Consider the following 18,693-nt stretch of genomic DNA (forward strand, 5'->3'; position numbering starts at 1 on the left):
GTTAGATCTATTCGCCAACGAAGAGAACGCGCAATGTCGTCAGTTCTGCACGTTGGAATTTCATTTGTTACATCCCTGTGCTCATGCTACCATCTGTCCTGGCATGCATGTTGAGTTTGATCGAGGCTACTTTAACCCAAAAGGTAACAGGATGTAAGTACAGTGCATGGTGCTATAAATGTACTTCCTTATGTCAAGGTAGTAAAACCGTTCTTCCCCGGACAGACATTGTGGAATTCATTTTCACTTGCTGTGTATAAAAGTGTGGTGAGTAATCCCAGCGAAGGTGGAAGCACTTGGTCGCTTTTGCACAGTGACATACTTTCAGATTTATGCTTCTTTCAGAAGATTAAAAATCTGCTGTGCTACTTTGTCACATGACTGGAACATCAGCCTGTTAAAATATAACCAGATAATTGTTGGCACTTTGTAACTTAACGTTTTTAACTACTGTATCTTTCTTTTCCTAGCAAATCAACGCTTGAACAGAAAAAGAGAGACTTTGATGAGCTGTTCTCCTTCCCTTCTTATTCCCAAAAGTCTGAAGAAGGTATGTGCATTCACCCTAGAAATGTTGCACTGTTAAAAGGTATCTCATAAAACATGTAGTGAAGATATTTCTTGGTTAATTTTTTGTGTAGATTCTACAAAACTAGATAGTGATGAAGATTCTTTTCTTTCGCGCACTGCTCCTCACTCTGAATCTACGGATGAGCCTTCGTTCACAATTACCCCCAAATCTACAGAGAACCCTCTGAGTAAACCCCCATCTGTCAAAAAGGGTGAGTGTAATAATAACTGACCAGTTGTATGCAAATTCTGTGTAGCCACAGAGAATGATTTAATGTGTTGTGCTAAGTAAATTGAAAAACATATGAGGTGATGGCTTCTTGTCAGGGAATACTTATCGCACTTGTTTCAAGATGTGTTGAAACAAACTAGATATAGTAGCAAACTTTTTTAAACTTTATTTTTACATTAACTGTAGCATATCCCACACTTGTCAGTAAATGAACAATGTCAGTTGAGTTACACCTTGGTGGGACTTTTAATTTCCTTTTCCAGTGCTAGACCTCTAACAACTGTTCAATGTGTCTACCCCCTGGGAAAACCACACCCACAAACCACTCTGTGCATCTACCGGGGTGTTTGTGTTCCTCAAGGCTGAGCTGCTGTCCTTTATCAACACTTTTATCCTAATATGTGTGGCCACTTATTGCCATAGTCTTTTATCCTGGCAAGGTAGTTTTGCAGCGTGAATCTTTCTGGATTCACTATGCTGTGCATTATTCTGCGGTCTTGTGGTTGGGTCCGGAATCGTAGTCCTTTTCTTTTTTTTTTGTAGCCCAGGTGGGCGTCGACATGCCACCTTTTGGTATATTTCCAGTGACGTCTGCTTGCTTCCTGCGGAAGCACCCACTCTTGGGCGCCATCTTCAGATTCTTTTTTCCGCGATTGGGTCTGGATCGTTCCCAAGAGGGCTCCAGACATTTTTGGAGAAAGAACCGATATTACGAAGACTCCAAAGAAGGTAGGAGACTCTACAGCCCCTAAAGCCCTGAGAGACCCTGAGTCTCGAAAGATTGAGGGAAAATCCTTGAAAGCGCTGGCGCCGAAAGCTTCGGCTCTCGCACCTAAACCCAGGCCCAGCGGATCCTCTGAGGAGTCCCCGGCGCCGAGAGCTGAAGAACAGCAAAAGCCGCCGAAAAACGTCTCCGAAAAGGAACGTCCGACGCCGAGGGAGAAGGACCCGAAAAAGGCTCCAGCGCCGACACCAAAAATAAGCTCGGCGCCGAAACCTTCGATGCCGAAAATAGGTTTGCGCTGAATTTACCGCCAAAGAGACCGGCCGAACCATTGGACGCAGATCTGGCTGCTGAAATGGAGAAGAGGCGCCTCGAAGCAGAGATGGAAAACATCCTGCAACGAAAGAAGGATTTCGACGCCAGGATGAAAGACTACATAATCCTGACGAAGCCCAAGCCACAGGTGCACAAGGTGGTCGAGGAGGAAGAGGATGAAGTCGAGGAACAGTCTGAGAATGTTGAAGCATTCTACGAACCGGACGAAGAAGAGGCCGCCTTCGACTACTATGAGGAGGACGATGACTGCAGGACGCTCCTTGGTTCGGCGACCTCGGAAACTCAGGAGATAGATTGGCAAGAAGTCTAACACAGAGTCCTGAAGAAAGCGTCGACACGTATCCTTCGAGGCCTTCGCCAGATGACATTGGGGTGTACAACACAGTCATCAGGAATGCAGCGGCTGTCTTCAAGGTGAAACTCGACGAAGAGCAGCAGAAGGCGGACTTCCTTCTCGAGACATTGCTCCCCACACAGACCAGGAACCAGTACCTGCTAATGCTGGAAAGTGTCATGGCACAAGGGAAAGAAGCCTTCAAGGAGCCGGCTACATGTAAGCCAGTCACCCCAAGGACTGAAAAGAAGTACAAACATTCATCCAAGGACCCACCCTATATCCAGGGCACGGTCTCAGCTGACTCGATCATTGCTGCCACAGCAAGGAAAAGGGCTAATGTGCCTACTACCTCAGGGCCACCTCCAGACAAGGAGAGCAAGAGGATGGACTTGGTAGGGAGAAGAATTGAAAGGAATGCCGCGATGCACTGGCGAATGGCCAATTCCAATGCACTACTAAACAGGCATCAGTTCCAGATCCTGGAGGAACTGGGCCAGTTGATAAAGAATATGCCTCAGGAATTCAGGGACAAAGCTGAAAACCTAGTCGAAGAGGTGAAGAATGTGGAAAACTCTTGCTTCAAGACAGCTCTGGATGGAGCTGACACCTCCAGTAGGCTCATGATGATGGGCATCACAGAAAGAAGACAAGCCTGGCTCAGGGTGTCAGGCTTCAAGCCAGAAGTACAACACAGCATCCTGAACACCCCGTTCAACGGACAGACCTTGTTCGGGGCCCCTGTAGACGAAAAGCTCAGCCAACTAAAGAAAGACAATGAGACAGCAAGGTCCATGGGGGCATTGCAGTTCAGAGTGTTGAAAAGGGGCACCCCATCACGAAGGCCCAATGGCAGGGGTGGTAACCAGCCAGGAACATCGCAACAGGCGTTCCAACAATCCCACCAGGCGGAGAGCCAAACACAGCAAGGACAACAGAAGCAGTCCTGGCAATACCAGCAGAGGGGCCAGTCCTTTCGCGGGAGAGGCAATGGACATGGCCAGAATAGGAGGGGAGGGCAGCAACCCCCGCCAAGTGACTTGGTCAGGCAACGTGTGCCCACCCAAATAAGAACTCCCAGGGTGAGGCACAAGGACAACACGCAGGGGTTAAGCGTACTGAACACCTGCGTACATGTGAGCCCAGTGGGAGGAAGACTAAAGCATTACTTCCAGGAGTGGAAGGCAATAACTACGGACAAATGGGTTCTAAACATCATGCAGTTAGGATACTGCATGGAGCTAGAAAAGACACCAACAAGCAGAAAGCCAAAACGAAGGCAACTAGCAAGGAAAGAGCTGCAGCTACTTCAAGAGGAAGCAAGAGAGCTCCTGCAAAAACAAGCCATAGAACTAGTACCTTACAGAGAAAGGAACAGGGGGGTGTATTCAACGTACTTCCTGGTGCCGAAGGTAGACTAAACAATGAGACCCATCCTGGACCTAAGGTTCTTAAACAAATTCATAAGAACGCAAAAATTCAAAATGACCTCCCTACAAGAGGTGCTTCCTCAATTGCAAAGAGGAGACTTCATGGTCACCATAGACTTAAAGGATGCCTACCTACACATACCAATGAACAGAAGTCACAAACATCTGCTCCGATTCGCCATAGGGGAACACCACTATCAGTTCACAACCCTAGCGTTCGGTCTTAAGTCGGCGCCAAGGGTCTTCACAAAGTGCCTAGCAACAGTCGCAGCACACCTAAGGGAGGGAATACACGTATACCCTTACCTGGACAACTGGCTAATCAGGTCATACCAGATATGCAAGAAGCATGCACAGATAGTGACAAGAACACTGATGGACCTGGGATTCTCCATACACTGGGGGAAATCCTCAATGGAACCAGAACAAATAAAAATCTTCCTGGGAGCTCAGATGGACACCGTACACAGCAAGGTGTTCCCAAGCGAGAAGAGGTCAGTTGCACTGGTGAAGGAGACGAAGCTCTACCAGAGGGGGCAAGCTCGGACAGTCAGAACAGCGAGCAAGATCATGGGCATGATGGCATCATGCATACACCTAGTGCCAAATGTGTGGCTGCACATGAGACCTTCACAGGAGTGGTTACAAGAGCAATGGTCACAAGCAACAGGTTGGGAGGATCTAGTGGTTGTAATGCACGCAGTGCAGAAAGAAATGGCATGGTGGAACATGGAGAACTTGACAAGGGGAAAGCCTCTAACGCCGCCAACGCCAACGGTGACCATCACCACAGATGCATCCCAGAAGGGATGGGGAGCTCACATGAAAAAACTCAGTGAGGGGTCTGTGGACACCAGCAGATGCGGTCAAACACATCAATTGCCTGGAGTTGAAGACAGTTTTCCTCGCTATAAAAGCCTTCCAGACAAAACTGTACAACCAGAGAGTGTTGATCCAGACGGACAACACGACAGCGATGTTCTTCATCAACAAGCAGGGTGGAACACAATCGGCCACGCTTTCGAAGCTGGCGCAGGAGATATGGGCTAGGGCCATCCCTCTCAACATAGACCTGCTAGCCATACATCTGCCAGGGAAGGACAACGTAGAAGCAGATTGGCTCAGCAGACAGACATCGGCAACCCACGAGTAGGAACTCAATGCACAGGAGACGAGAAGGCTGTTCGACAGGTGGGAGACACCGTTGGTAGACCTACTTGCAACAAGCCAAAATGCTGAAACTTCGCATCCAGGCTGCCTGGGGAGGTGTCCCTGGGGAATGCCCTATGGATAGACTGGTCTAAGCCATTTGCCTACGCTTTTCCCCCGATACCGCTGATGCACAAAGTCCTCAGCAAGTGCAGAGCGAGCAACATGACACTGATACTGGTCTCACCACAGTGGGCCAGGCAGACATGGTATTCGCAGATCATGGAGATGGCACAGAGCGCACCACACAGATTCGGAAGGAGAAAAGATCTGCTCTCTATGCAAAACGGGCAGGTGCTACACCCAGAGCCAGAGAGCCTGAGCCTGGTAGCGTGGCTCCTGAGGACATAGAATTTGCGCATCTGAAACTACCAGAGAGCACCCTGAGGGTACTTCGGGAGGCACGAAGGCCCAGCACACGAAAGTGCTATGTATCGAAATGGAAGAGATTCACTCTATGGTGCAGGAGAGAGAAGCTGCACAATAAGATGCAAAGGGACTCAACGGTGCTAAGATACCTTGCGCACCTACGAGACAAGAAACTAAGCTCATCCTCCTTGAGAGTCCACTTGGCACCAATAGTCGCTTACACAAGAGGGGAAACGTGTAAGAGTTTCTTCACCTCACAAGTGGTTAAAAGATTTCTGGAAGGAGCTAAGAGGATTGCGCATCCAAAGAGGGTGCCACCACCTGCATGGAACCTTAACCTGGTCCTAACAGAACTGATGAAACATCCTTTTGAACCAATTCACAAAGCATCCCTAGAGAGAGGCTAACAATGAAAACAGCTTTCCTGGTAGCAATCACCTCGCTGCGCAGGGTAAGCAAACTGCAGGCTTTAACGTTACAGGAACCTTACATCCAAATTCACAATGATAGGGGGGTAATGAGAACGGACCCACACTTCATGCCGAAGGTGGTGTCAGGTTTCCACATGAATCAAACCATACAAATACCAAGTTTCTTCCAGAAACCGACAAGAAGCGCTGAACGAGTTCTTCACACCCTAGATGCCAGAAGGGCAGTCATGCACTAAATTGAAAGGACAAAGGAACACAGGAAAACAAAGCAATTCTTTGTTTCCTTCGCAAAGAGTTTCATGGGAAAACCAGTAACTGAAGGAACAATTGGGAGATGGATGGCACAGACAATACAATTCTGCCACAAACAGGCAGGGGAAGAACTGGCAGGAGGGACATGGGCCCACTCTACCAGGAAAAAGGGAGCTACAATAGCTTTCCTAGCCAACACACCCATTCAGGACATATGCCTGGCGGCAACATGGGCTTCAATGTACACGTTCACAAAGCACTACTGTATAGATGTACAGATGAACAAGGAAGCACAAGTCGACAAAAGGTGCTTCAACACATATTCAATAACCCACGCTCATTTTCCACCCAACCGCTACAAAGTCTACGCACAGCATAGTGAATCCAGAAAGATTCACGTTGCAAAACGAATAGTTTCTTACCTGTCGGTGTAGTTTTGCAGTTTGAAGATCTTTCTGGATTCACTAGCGAACCAACCCACCTCCGCCAGAAAGATGAGGCTGGAGAGGAAGGGAGTTAAACATGGACAATTACTTGAACAAACAAGCCTTGAAGGTTAAAGCGGTGAATGACTTACTAGAACATTGCCATTACTTCGGCATCTGAAAGAGACACGTTAGTGATAGATTCCTTACCTTAGAATATCCCCAGGCGTCAGACTGGATCCGGAAACTTTTGCGTAGCAGTACCCTTGCGCGTCGGTAGGCGTCATCTGCGGCTCCGCGTCCGTCGTCGTTGCCGTGATGACGTCGTCGAGTACTTAGACGCCGCCTCCGCGTGCTGACGTCAGTTCTTCTTTTTTCCGCGCCAGCCAGCGCAGATCTGGAAAAAGCAGTAACCCAGTCAATTTTTGACTAACTTTTTGGTGATCTTTTTGATCCTTCTCGAAGTCCTTATCGACTCCGACGGTGCCGTAGGGATGCCCGGCTTCAAGCATTGTGAGGATTGCGACCGCACCATGTCGGTCACGGATCCTCACCGCCAGTGCCTGACGTGTTTGGGCATCGACCACGACGACGAGGCCTGCCCCGACTGTCAGGCCCTTTCGAGGAAGGCCAGGCGGAAGCGGTCCCGCAGGCGGCTCGAACTCCGGCAGTCGGCCCCGCGCCGCGTGAGGTCCCGGTCACACGGGAGGTCGAGGGACAGGCCGCGGGGACTGAGTCGTCACAGCTCCGGGAGTCTGCACCACTCCTCCGGGTCCAAGTCATCGGGTAAGAAACACAAGAAGTCGAAGAGGCATCATCGCTCTTCTGACTCCCCCCGACGTTCGCGCGACGCGGCCGGGGGGTGACACCGCCCACGCGGCTCCTGGGGAATCGCGGGCGTTGCGTCCGGCCCCATACCCTCCGGTCCCTGGGCTGAACGCGACGCCGGAGGAGATTGAGCGTTTCCTCATGGCCATGAGGTCCCTTTCTCCTCCGACGGGTTCCGCGGCGCCTATGGGCCCAGCGAACCTGTCTGGGGGCACTAGTGGGTCGGGGGCTCCGACCCCGATGCCGTTGGGTGCTTCGACGCCGGCGCCTTCGGGCCCAGCGCCGCAGGGCCCCACGATCCCGACACCACCGGTGCCCTCGGGCCCGGCGCTGCAGGGCACAGCGGCTCCGGCGCCTTCGGGCCCGGCGCCGCGGGACGCCGATGGGTCTTCCTCGGGCTCTGGACCGTCACCGGTGGACCTTACGACCCCCCGGCGTCGGTCCGTGTGGTGTCACCTCCGGCACCGTCCTCGGGTGGCGCCGTCCCCGATACCTCCTTTGTTTCGGTTCCGACGTCGGGACCGCACCCGACGCCGGGACCGCACCCGACGCCGTTTGGAGATTTTTACTTCTATGAACCGACCTCATGCAATTACAACCCTGAGTCTCAGGAGATGGGTGATGAGGAGGATTGGGAGGGGTCTGAGGACCCTCTGACCAAAGATTGTCAGTCTGATATGGACTGGGCAGGAGACATTGGGGAGGCCAGTGGCCTGGACACCTCTCCAGACACTGGATTTGTCTCTCCTCCTACCTTGGCTACAGAGGAGGGTCTACCTATGGTGTGGTGTTGACGAGGGCTGCCAAGGCCTTGGGCTTTAAGCTCCCCGTCGCGGCAGTGAGGACTAACCTCCTCACAGAGGTCCTTAAGCCGCAGTCATGCTCCATGGATCCTCTGCTGCCTTTTAACAAGGCCTTGACCGACGTTCTTTTGGGCACTTGGTCCAGGCCCGCTACGGGTTCGCCCGTAGATAGGAACGTGGCCAGACGCCACCGCCCGGCTCCGGGCGACCCAGGTTTCCTGTCCTCCCACCCCACCCCCGAGAGTCTGGTCATCCAGGCCTCTAATTCCCAGACCGCATTCCCGTCGGCCCTGCCGGACAGGGAATCCAAGAGGTACGAGAATTATGGCAAGAAGATATTCTCGTCCCTTAGTTTGGGACTGCTGTCTTCCAACACCCACTCTCTGTGGGAGACGGTGGCGGAAGTGCTGCCAGAGTGTCCGTTGGAGGTACGGGCCAAACTCGGCCAAGCCCTTGTGGAGGGCCGAGACGCAGCCAAGTGTTCCATCAGGTGTGGACTGGATACCACTGACTCGCTGGGCAGAGCAATGGCTACGACAGTGGCGGTCAGACGCCACGCCTGGCTGAGATCCGCCAATTTTTCGGCAGACGTCCAGAACACTCTGATGGACATGCCGTTCGATGGCCATCACCTTTTTGGCGACAAGGCAGACCACGCGCTTGAGCGCTTTAAGGACTCCAGGGGTACGGCCAAGTCCTTGGGCCTCTCGGCCCCGCGCCAGCAAACGGGTGCCTTTCGCTCCTTTCGTGGCCAAGGAAGGGGCGTCCCCACGTGCGCCGCCAGCCACTCGCCGCAAACTATCGTCCAGCACGGCGGCGGCCGTGGAAACCGCCGCGGAGGCGGTCGGGGAAACAGGCGGAGTCAGTCCACACGTGCCCCCGCGGCATCCACCTCTAAGCCCTCCTAGTCCGTGCTTTTCGGCCCATGTGACGCCAGTGGGAGGCAGGGTTCGCCATCACCACTCTCACTGGCGCACTGTCACTTCGGACAGGTGGGTGCTGCAGATCGTCCGAAGGGGCTACTCCCTCCCCTTCGAGACGACTCCTCAAGCCATGCCACCGCAACACCACCGCGTATCGGGGGATCACTTGCGGCTCCTGCAGGAGGAAGTTTCGGCCCTCTTGGCCAAGGGGGCCATAGAGTGCGTTCCTGGGCCAGAAGTAGGACGTGGTTGCTATTCCCACTACTTTCTGGTACCCAAGAAGGGCAAAGGGGGCCTACGCCCTATCTTGGATCTGAGGAATGTCAACGGCTTCCTCCGGAAGGAGAAGTTCAAAATGCTGACTCTGGCTCAGGTCTTAGCTGCACTAAACCCAGGAGACTGGATGGTAGCGTTGGACTTGAAGGACGCGTATTTCCACATCCCCGTCCTGCCGGCCCACCGGCGTTACCTGCGGTTCACGGTAGGCCACGAGCACTTTCAGTTTACCGTGCTCCCCTTCGGCCTTACCAGCGCCCCACGGGTGTTCACGAAGGTGATGGCGGTGGTCGCAGCTCATCTGCGCAGGTTGGGGTCTCAGTCTTCCCCTACCTTGACGACTGGTTGTTGAAGGCGGGCTCGTCCCAGACAGTCGTCAGCCACCTCCAGACTACGGCGGATCTCCTGCACCAGCTGGGACTTATCATCAATGTGCCGAAGTCACACCTGTGCCCCTCTCAGAAGCTTCTTTTCATTGGAACAGTTCTCGACTCGGCGCAGTTTCGGGTTTACCCACCCGAACAGCGGGTTCGGGATATACAGGCTCTGATTCCGATCTTCCGGCCTTTATCCCGAGTTTCGGTCAGGTTGACGCTGCGGCTTCTGGGGCTGATGGCCTCCTGCATCCTTCTGGTGCATCACGCACGGTGGCGGATGCGGGCTCTGCAGTGGGACCGAGAGTTTCAGTGGGCCCAGCATCAGGGCAACCTGTCCGATCATGTCCTGATCTCGGAGGACACTGCGAGACAGCTGCAGTGCAAAACAAACTGCAAACATCCGGGCCCAACACTGGGTGGCCATCTATGCATAGTGTGTAGCTCTGCAGCTCTACATGCCAAGAACAGATGCATACTGGTAAGTAGCATTTTCCTTTCCTCCATAGGATAACATTGACTGTCTTTTCTATGAAATGTTTTCAAGTGTGGAGTTGGAAAATCAATGAAACCCTTTAAAACTGTAACTAAATAACAAAAACACTTTTGCTTACCGGTTTACAGGAAATGTCCTAGTGCAGTATCCAAGTATTCTGCACTGTGTAAGAAAAGTAATCTGTAAAGTAATCTACTTGACATTCTACTAAAAAGCCAATACAAAGTATATGTACAGTATATTAAAAGCATTGCATTACTAGTTGCTCTACTGTAAGCAAATCAAGGTGCATATACAATTGCAATTCAACCTGTTTACAAACTGCATTACTACTGTAAAGTATGTATTGCTTACCTGTGCCAGGCTTGCTTGGTTCCAGAAAAAAAAATAACTGAACTATTTTTATACAAAACCAATTGGTCTGATGTTAAGTCTTTGAGTGTGATAAAATGTGCTGATTGAGTGTGTAAAAAAAATGCTTAATACTGTCCTCGGATACTGCCTTATTGCTCGACCACACTACCACAAATAGAGAGTACGGGTCTATCTAACTCTTACCTCTGCCTTCCTTTGATGTTCCACTGGACTCTGTGCACACTATACCTCACTTTGGTATAATAAATACAGAGCAAGCTCCTACACATCCCGGTTAAATACCTTGGTTTTTCATGTTCTTTGATGTATTTGGTGTTTGAAAACCTATTGTTAATAAATGTGTTTCCCCCTCTCATCAACAAACAGTGAAAACGCCGTCCGATGGAACACCAAAGCCTAAGAGGCCACCAAAGCCAAAAAAGACTGAAGATTCTTTTGTGCTCTCGGATACAGAGTTGGACTTTGGCACGCCAAAGAGGACTGTAACACCAAAAGGTTAGTAATTATGCTGGTCTTGTTACTACGGATATAAATGCACTTCTCTTTTCCTTTACTTGTGTATTACTTCATATATCAGTTTTGGGGGATAACCCCAAACCTTCCTTTTCCCTCTTGTTTTTTTTTGGGGGGGGAAGGTGGGGTTGGAGGGGGCGGGTGACCACCCTCACTGCCCTTTTCTCTTTTGGATAGGTATCCTGCCCCAAATCACCACCTTTTTTGAAAACACCTAATCTCTGTTTACCTTTACCCTCCCCTAAACGCTTCTAAAAACCATCTGTCTCTCTTTACCTCTTTCCTCCCTTATCCTTCTCACTCCTTAACCTTTAGACGGCCTTTAACCCTTAAATCCTCATTATTTTAAATGACATAATTAAAAGAAATACTTACCTGCTTGGTAAATTACAGCTGTGTAATGTGCCAAAAGTGGCCTGTGTGGTATTTACCTCTGTGGTAACTTCCTGTGTGATAAAGACTTCATACCTATGTTCTCAGTGATGCAATCTTTATTACTCATGACTTACACTTAAAATACCTGCTTCTAGTTTGTACCTCCTGTTTCTGATGAATACATCTGCCTGTGGATTCCGCACCTTTTGGATTATCCCAATGCACAGCATTCCACATAAACTGTTCTCCTTAGCTCCCCCACGTTGACGAGGACGTCCCAATGGAACAGCTCCTCACATGACTCTGCGTAACGTCATCTGAGTCATAGGAAGACCTTGTTGGCCTGCTGATGTCCGCTCCCTTTTTTCTGCGCAATAGACGTGTAACGTTTTTTCGAGGCTCTCCATTTCTGGGAGATATTTTAGGTTGTCACTGCAACTTTGTAGCTTCTGAAGACATCTCCTCCTAGGATGTCAAGTTTCAAGCCTTGCAGGGAATGTGGAGGTCAGATGTCCATCACCGACCCACATGAAGATTCTTTCGTGCTTGTCTTCAGATCACGACGTTGGGACATGTTCATCATGTAAACAGATGAATCCGAAGGCTCTGAAGGAGAGGGAGGACAAGTTGTTTAAGCAGAAAAGGGATTGTTGGAGGTCTCAGACTCTGTCTAAGTTACTGATTCCTCACCCTTCGAGGTCTTCTAAGAGGCACAAGAAGAAGCGGCGTCATGATTCCCGTGGCGCCAGTCAAGGGATGTGTCTCCGAAGTTGGTGGCTCCAAATCCTAAATGTTGCAGTAGAGATGATGCATCTTGAACACTGTCTCATGCACCGAGGACTGTTACTCTTCCAAGGTCTGTTATTCCTCTACCGGCGCCAAGTCCTGCCTGTGACTTTGCCTCTTGTGCCGGTGCAGAGAACCCTGACTCCACAGCCGAAGCCGGATTTGGTGCCACCTCGTACGGCTCCAGAGCCCTTTAACCCAGATCCAGAGTTCACGACTCTTGGCTGGATTCAACTCATTTCTTGAATGCTTTCTTCAGCATTTTTCAAAGGTCTGCAACTCCGTCTGGTAAGCCTGCGGGCCCCATGGGTCCACTTGCTTGTTCCCTAGGAGGATGAAGGGACTCCAAGAAGTGGAAATTGTGGATCTTAACCCCGATTTTGAAGGCCTGAAAGAGGCAAGTGGCTTGGATACCTCCCCTGAGTGGGAATTGGTGTCTCCTAAGGGTTTACCACCTCCTACCATGCTGTAATTCACAATGCTGTGGATTTGTTGGGATTGCAGCTACCCTCGGCTGAACTGAAATCTGACATTCTCACTGTAGGTAGCTGGCTCTATATATACAATACCAAAATGAGGTATACTGTGCACATAGTCCAGTGGTACCCCAAAGGTAGGCAGAGATAAAAGTATATAGCACCTTACTCTATATGTGTGGTAGTGTGGGTGAGCAGTAAGGCTTAACCCGCCTTAGTTCAGCTGAGAGTGTAACAAGTGCAAAAACAACAGTTGATGGACAGAATGCAGAACAATGTCATACATTCACCCCAGTACAGAGATCTGGGCCTAAATCCATCGTTTTTTTGCACTCCACATCACCCCAGTTCAGACATGGCCATATGCAAATCAGCAGACCCACCACGGGGTTGGTATTGCTGGGGTATCTATTCTAAGGTAAGGAATCTATCACTAACGTGTCTTTCAGATGCACAAGTTACTACTTGTGTAACGATATATCTGTAAGAGACATTAGTTAGTGATAGATTCCTTACCGACCCACCCATCCTCCCCGTTCTGCGAACCGATATCTAGGGTTAAGGTCATACCCTTTCAGGGCCCTAGTTTCAAGGCACCAGTGTTGGTTTTCAGCACAGCTCTGCGTTTCTGGCGCGGAAAAGCTGTGTCTAAGAACGGACGTCAGCACGTGGAGGCGGCGTCTAAGTACCACTACGCCGACGACTGACGCGGAGCCGCAGACGCCTACCGACGTGCAAGGGTACTGCTACGCAAAAGTTTCCGGACCCAGTCTGACGCCTGGGGATATTCTAAGGTAAGGAATCTATCACTAACTAATGTCTCTTACAGATATATCGTTACACAAGTAGTAACTTGTGTGTTACTTACCTGTAATCCTAGTTCTCTTCCAGGGGTATCCTCATCAAAGTCATAAGCACACCCACCCGCCACCCCAGGTAAATGAGAGTGGTCTGTTCTATGACTTGTGGTTGAGTCCTGACTTCAGGGTTATGCAAAGAACAACTGACCTAACTGTCACCCCTGAGGCATGATGGGAAGCCAGGGGTCATGGCTGCCTTAAAGGCACGGTGCCAGTTTTTGTTGAAAATGGTTTCATTTTCTATGCTATGCTGTTCAACGCAGCATGTGGCTAACAATGTATGTTTATTGGCAATTTACAAGATTTATGAGTCTTTTGCTCATAAAAACACAGAGTTCAAGGGCTAATTGACCTAATGTGTTTTCTTCGTGTCATTGCTAATTCAGTATATTTGGGATTATTTACATTGTTTAGCCTCTTTTTTGGGGGGCTGCATTGGTGTGAGAAAAAATTATATCTGTGCATACATATTTGTGGAGCTATTTTTATGTAATTTACATATTTTTATAATATTTCCGGGGTCCCCGCACGTAGGTGGGAATAATCAGTGCTTATGACTTTGAGGATACCCCTGGAAGAGAACTAGGATTACAGGTAAGTAACTTATCCCTCCATTTCTCCCCATGGGAACCCATTGACTGGTTTTCTGTGAAAAATGTTGTTTGGAGTTGATTTGTATGGAAACCTGAAAAATTACAATTGTGCAAAACTGATTTTACTCATCTTTTCTCTAGGAAATGTCCCAGTGTGATATCTAGGCATATCACACTAAGTAGTAAAAGTTACTCAGAAAGTAATCTAAAAATTAACGAAAAAGTAATCTGCATAGTAATTTCAATACCTTGACTTACCAGTATTTCAAACAACTGCATTTGAACTTGCATTCACTTATAAACACTGCATAATATTCTGCAAAGCATTTATTTCATTTACCTGTGCCAGGCTTGCTAGGTTCTAGAAATAAAGGAACAGACCAATTTTGTTTGTATAAAAATATTTTTAAGTTCAGTCATTGAGTGTGTGCAACAAATGCTGAACTCTACCCTCTGATAAAGCCTTACTGCTCGCCCACGCTACCACAAATAGAGAGTACGGTGCCATCTACTTTTACCTCTGCCTACCTATGGGGTTCCACTGGACTCTGCTCAGTATACCTCATGTTGGGGTAGTATATACAGAGCCAGCTTCCTACAAATGGGCCTAACCCTTGCCCAGAAAATGAGCTAGTCAGGAGGCGTGGTCCTTCCCTAAAGTGGGCTACCTGATGTGAACACGAAACTGAGAATTGCACTATCTTGGTTTTGGTGTAATTAGGCTCACTGGGTCAGGGTTATGCCACTCCCCACAGGAAATGGTCATATAGGGGGTGTAGTTGTCCTATAGACAATTAGCCTATTGGCGGCTACCTGTCACATCCCTTAACACCCCTAAATTGAGTAATTAGGTGCATTCCTGAAGCCAGAAACTTAGATTTCAACAGATCCAGAAGAAGAGGACACAGAAGAGCTGTGAGTCAATGAGGACTGAAGACAGCTGTGGACTTTAGGCGCCAAACCCTCGCTGCCTTCACCAGTCTCGGCATTCGTGACCAAGTGACTCATCCTGCAGCTGAGCAGCTGCCATCCCTCCGCAAATTGCCAGTAATCTCCCTTGAAGTAGAGGAGCTACTCCCCTGCAGTCTGCAGGCACCGAAGAAGCAGAGTCCGGTTTATAGACTTTCCGCTTCCTTCCCAGCCCGACTGAGCAGCCCCCCAGGAAAAGGTATCTGTCTTCCTGAAAGCTAGATCTCTTCCCCCACTGAGTGAGAGGACACCAGAACCTGCACATCACCAGAACCCGGGGTACCATACTTCTTGCAGCAACCAAGGCCTTTTTCATTCCAATCGATACTCTTAGCACTGCGACCGAGCAGCCGTTGAGGGATATCAGCACCACAGAGACCTACTTCCAGAGTGGCCCAGCTGTCTTGATTTCTGTACCCTCTGCCAGCAAGACCGGCAACCGAAAGGACCTAGGACACACATAGCCCAGCTGAAATATCCCATCTGCACCCAAGCATCCCAGCTCGGGTGCCTACGAACCAGCTGTGCCCTTTTGTTCCCAGGCTTTTCTGACCTGAGTGCCCCCATCCCCAAGTAACACTCTGCAACCTGTTTGTAGTTGCCCCCCCCTTCTTTCCACCGGCGTAGCGCTCAAAACTGCCAGCCCAACCAGTACCTCTCCACCTGGACACCCCATGGCAGATAGCAAGTAACTGTTGTGGTACTTTGGACCTTGGCCCCCCTATGACCGTAAGTCCAGAAGAAGACCCCTAGAAACAGACTGTAAATAACTGTATGTAACATATGCCCTTTTTTCCCAATTGGAAAGCATTGCTGTGTACAGACGCATTAAAGTGAACATTTTACCTGTAAAAAGTGATCGTTAAAATACTTCCTCTATAACAAAGTTTGTAGTATAAAAATACAACTTATGTTTTTATAAATTGGTCTGATTCATTCTTTTCTCATGTATGCCTATGTGAGTACAACAAATGCTTAGCACTACCCTCTGATAAGCCTAAACTGCTTGCCCACACTACCACAAAAGAGCATTTAGGGTTTACATTTTTGCCTCTGTAAACCAGCCTGGACTTCTACACAGTAAACCTAGTTTTGGCCCACTATATAAAGAGCCAGCTTGCCACTGTAATAGTTTTTTTATTTTGGAATTGGCATGGCACGAGGAAACATTAGCCTATCTGTTTATCAGCCTCTTAAACAGTAGTGATAAACTGACTCACTTCCAATTTTGTCCTGCGTACTACTTTTGTTAGTCTTTCGAAGACTGATTAATCCATGCTGTGTTCTTATGGACACGAGGTGTTTGTATTAATTCCTGTTCCGGTATTGTATGCACTCTGACATTGATTTGTCTTTCTCAGGAAAAGGGAGGGCGAGGAAAAGGAAAACATCCGGGTCAGAAAATGAAGGAGAATACAATCCTGGAAAGAAGCGGACGAAGTCTGCATCCAGCAAGGTAAGTCAAAAGCAGTTTGTTGCATTTTCATATTTATCGCACTCTACAAGCAGGGTCACCTCTAATCTGCTGTGCGAAATCAAGGTGTGATATACGCTTATTACAGATACTGTGGTAGACTTGTCATGGGAAGCAGAAGTGCATATAGTTTAACAAAGAATAGCAAGAAAGGAGACCAGGGTAGGCAAGAGAATTTCAGTATTCTCAGTGGAGCTCTCTAGCAACAATTCCTAAATTACCACTTCAAAGATGACCAGGCTTTGCCCATAATTCTGAGTTAATTGGGTTCAGACAATAGCACTGTGACTGCTTTGACTAGGATCCAGCTCACAGAAGTCTGCCCTCTTGCTTGTGATTCCTTGAAAATGTTTAGTGCTTTGTCTTTGCGTTAAACTTTGCTTTGTTTTACTCTAGCGGTAAATTGCGTGTAGGTTCTCTCAGTGCTTTGACTCCTATTGTAGGACCTGCACACAGAGACCGTCTCCCCTATGTGCCCCATCTTTCTTCTCATGTGAACTTCAGTGGCTGGCTGCTAGTGGAGACGACATACTCCCTCTACTCATCTCACACCCTGGCACACTCCCCGGAGGCATGGATGACTGGGCTCTGCCTATGAATTGGGGTATACTACTGTGCTCCTCACCCTATTGAGCTATCCACGTTGATCTTCACTCCAAGGCAGCCAGTTAAAGGGCATAGTTTTTAAGAGCGCTTCTGTCCACTTGGTCCCTTTCATCATTTCAACATAATCTTTTAACATCACCGTTGATCCTCTCTTTTTCTGTCACATAAACAGATTGCTTCATAATCTTTGATTTACACTCCATTCCATGCTTCCTTAACATCAGTTAGCTTTACCATCACTGCAGCTGGGTAAATCTGATAAATCATGCACGTTTCGCCTGTTGATCCCACGTGTTGCTCCTCTGCCTCACCTGTGTGGAATTCTTAGACTGTAAGCTATGGCTGCCTGCATGATGCCCATTACTATCGGTTGCTCCTTGGTGGATATAGTCTATTTAGCATATACTGTGGCTGGCAGTAGCTAGTTTCTATGGGCTGCTTCGACACTCCTGGATACACCTTGGAGCCAGTAGAGCACAGCCGGTTGTATAATGCCCAGTCATATGGATTGGTCCTCTGACACTCCTTGGTGCAGCCCCTAGCCAGTGTAGTATGGCTGTTTTAGAATGTCTTTTCTTGTGGGCTGCTCCTCTTCTGCCCTTGGGTGCACTCTGCTGCTTATAAAAAATGTATGGTTGTTTAATTGCCATTCCTGTGGATTGCCTAGTATCCCCTTGAGTGGACTTCTTGGAGCTTTTACTGTGGGTAGTTGCATAATGTTTACTGTTTAAGAGGTGAATGTGCCTTGTATGTTAAATAGTCCCCTGCCGTGATTGACCTAACTTCAAGTGAAATTGGTATCCTGACTTTTCTTTGGCCCAGATGACATGCTGATATAGTGTGCGCCTAGGATTATCCTTCATGATATAGATCCAAAACCTGTTCTGGAAGAGTGCACTAATCATAAGCTTTAGCTTGATGAGGGACTACTGTCCGGTTGTATGTCGTTACAACGCATTCCGTTGCAACACATGCCTTTACCACGCATGCGTTACAACTGAATGCTTTTTGTTCGCATAATCTTTTGCACGAAAATTCCTTTACCACGCATAGATTTACAGATTTTCGTTGTAAATGTATGCATGTTAAAGGCATACTCGTGCTAAAGGTTATATCCCCCCCCCCCAATCCTTATTAATTTTACCCCTGCCCTTAACCCTCAATCTTTTTATTAATTTAAAATTCCCCTTACTACTTCACGTCGTCTCGGAGTGCTGTCCTTCATCTTCCCTTTTTGACGTCGGACATAGTAAAGAGGAAGCGGAAGTTTCTTTCAGTTTCCTCTCTAACAACGCTGATTGCCTCCTCCACTTCACTTCAAATCAGGTGCGTTTTTTCTTTTTTTTTTTTTTTGGTGGTGGGGGGAGGGGAGACCTCCCCAACCCCCCTTTTTATTCCCTCGCTTTTTGTTTAATTTTTGGGGGAGGGGACCCCCCAAGTCCCCTTTCGCCTTTACCACACATGCCTTTACTGCGTGGTAAAGGCTTTCGTGGTAACCACGCATGCGTTGTTATGCATGCGTAGTAAAGGTTTGCGTGGAAAAGGCCGCGTTGTAGTGGCCGTTTCCCCTACTGTCCATGTCCTAGGTTGTTGACATAAAGCAGTAGTGGCCACACTGATGCCAGTGTAGGATTTAATGTGAAATGCACTCAGA

General features: G+C 48.8%; 1 protein-coding gene across 4 annotated transcripts in view; it reads left to right on the plus strand.

The window, feature by feature from the left end:
* The window catches only part of TOP2B (DNA topoisomerase II beta), a 683,650-nt gene that overhangs the window by 639,175 nt on the left and 25,782 nt on the right, over positions 1–18,693 (plus strand). For all 4 annotated transcript variants that reach the window (XM_086942134.1, XM_086942133.1, XM_086942135.1 and 1 more), the window contains exons 32-35: positions 471–550; positions 642–782; positions 10,754–10,882; positions 16,321–16,415. In XM_086942134.1, coding sequence (XP_086798260.1) covers positions 471–550; positions 642–782; positions 10,754–10,882; positions 16,321–16,415 — 445 coding nt within the window. The remainder of the gene's footprint in view (positions 1–470; positions 551–641; positions 783–10,753; positions 10,883–16,320; positions 16,416–18,693) is intronic.

Source organism: Lissotriton vulgaris, chromosome 10, assembly GCF_964263255.1.
Source record: "Lissotriton vulgaris chromosome 10, aLisVul1.2, whole genome shotgun sequence".
NCBI classification, from domain to species: Eukaryota; Metazoa; Chordata; class Amphibia; order Caudata; family Salamandridae; genus Lissotriton; species Lissotriton vulgaris.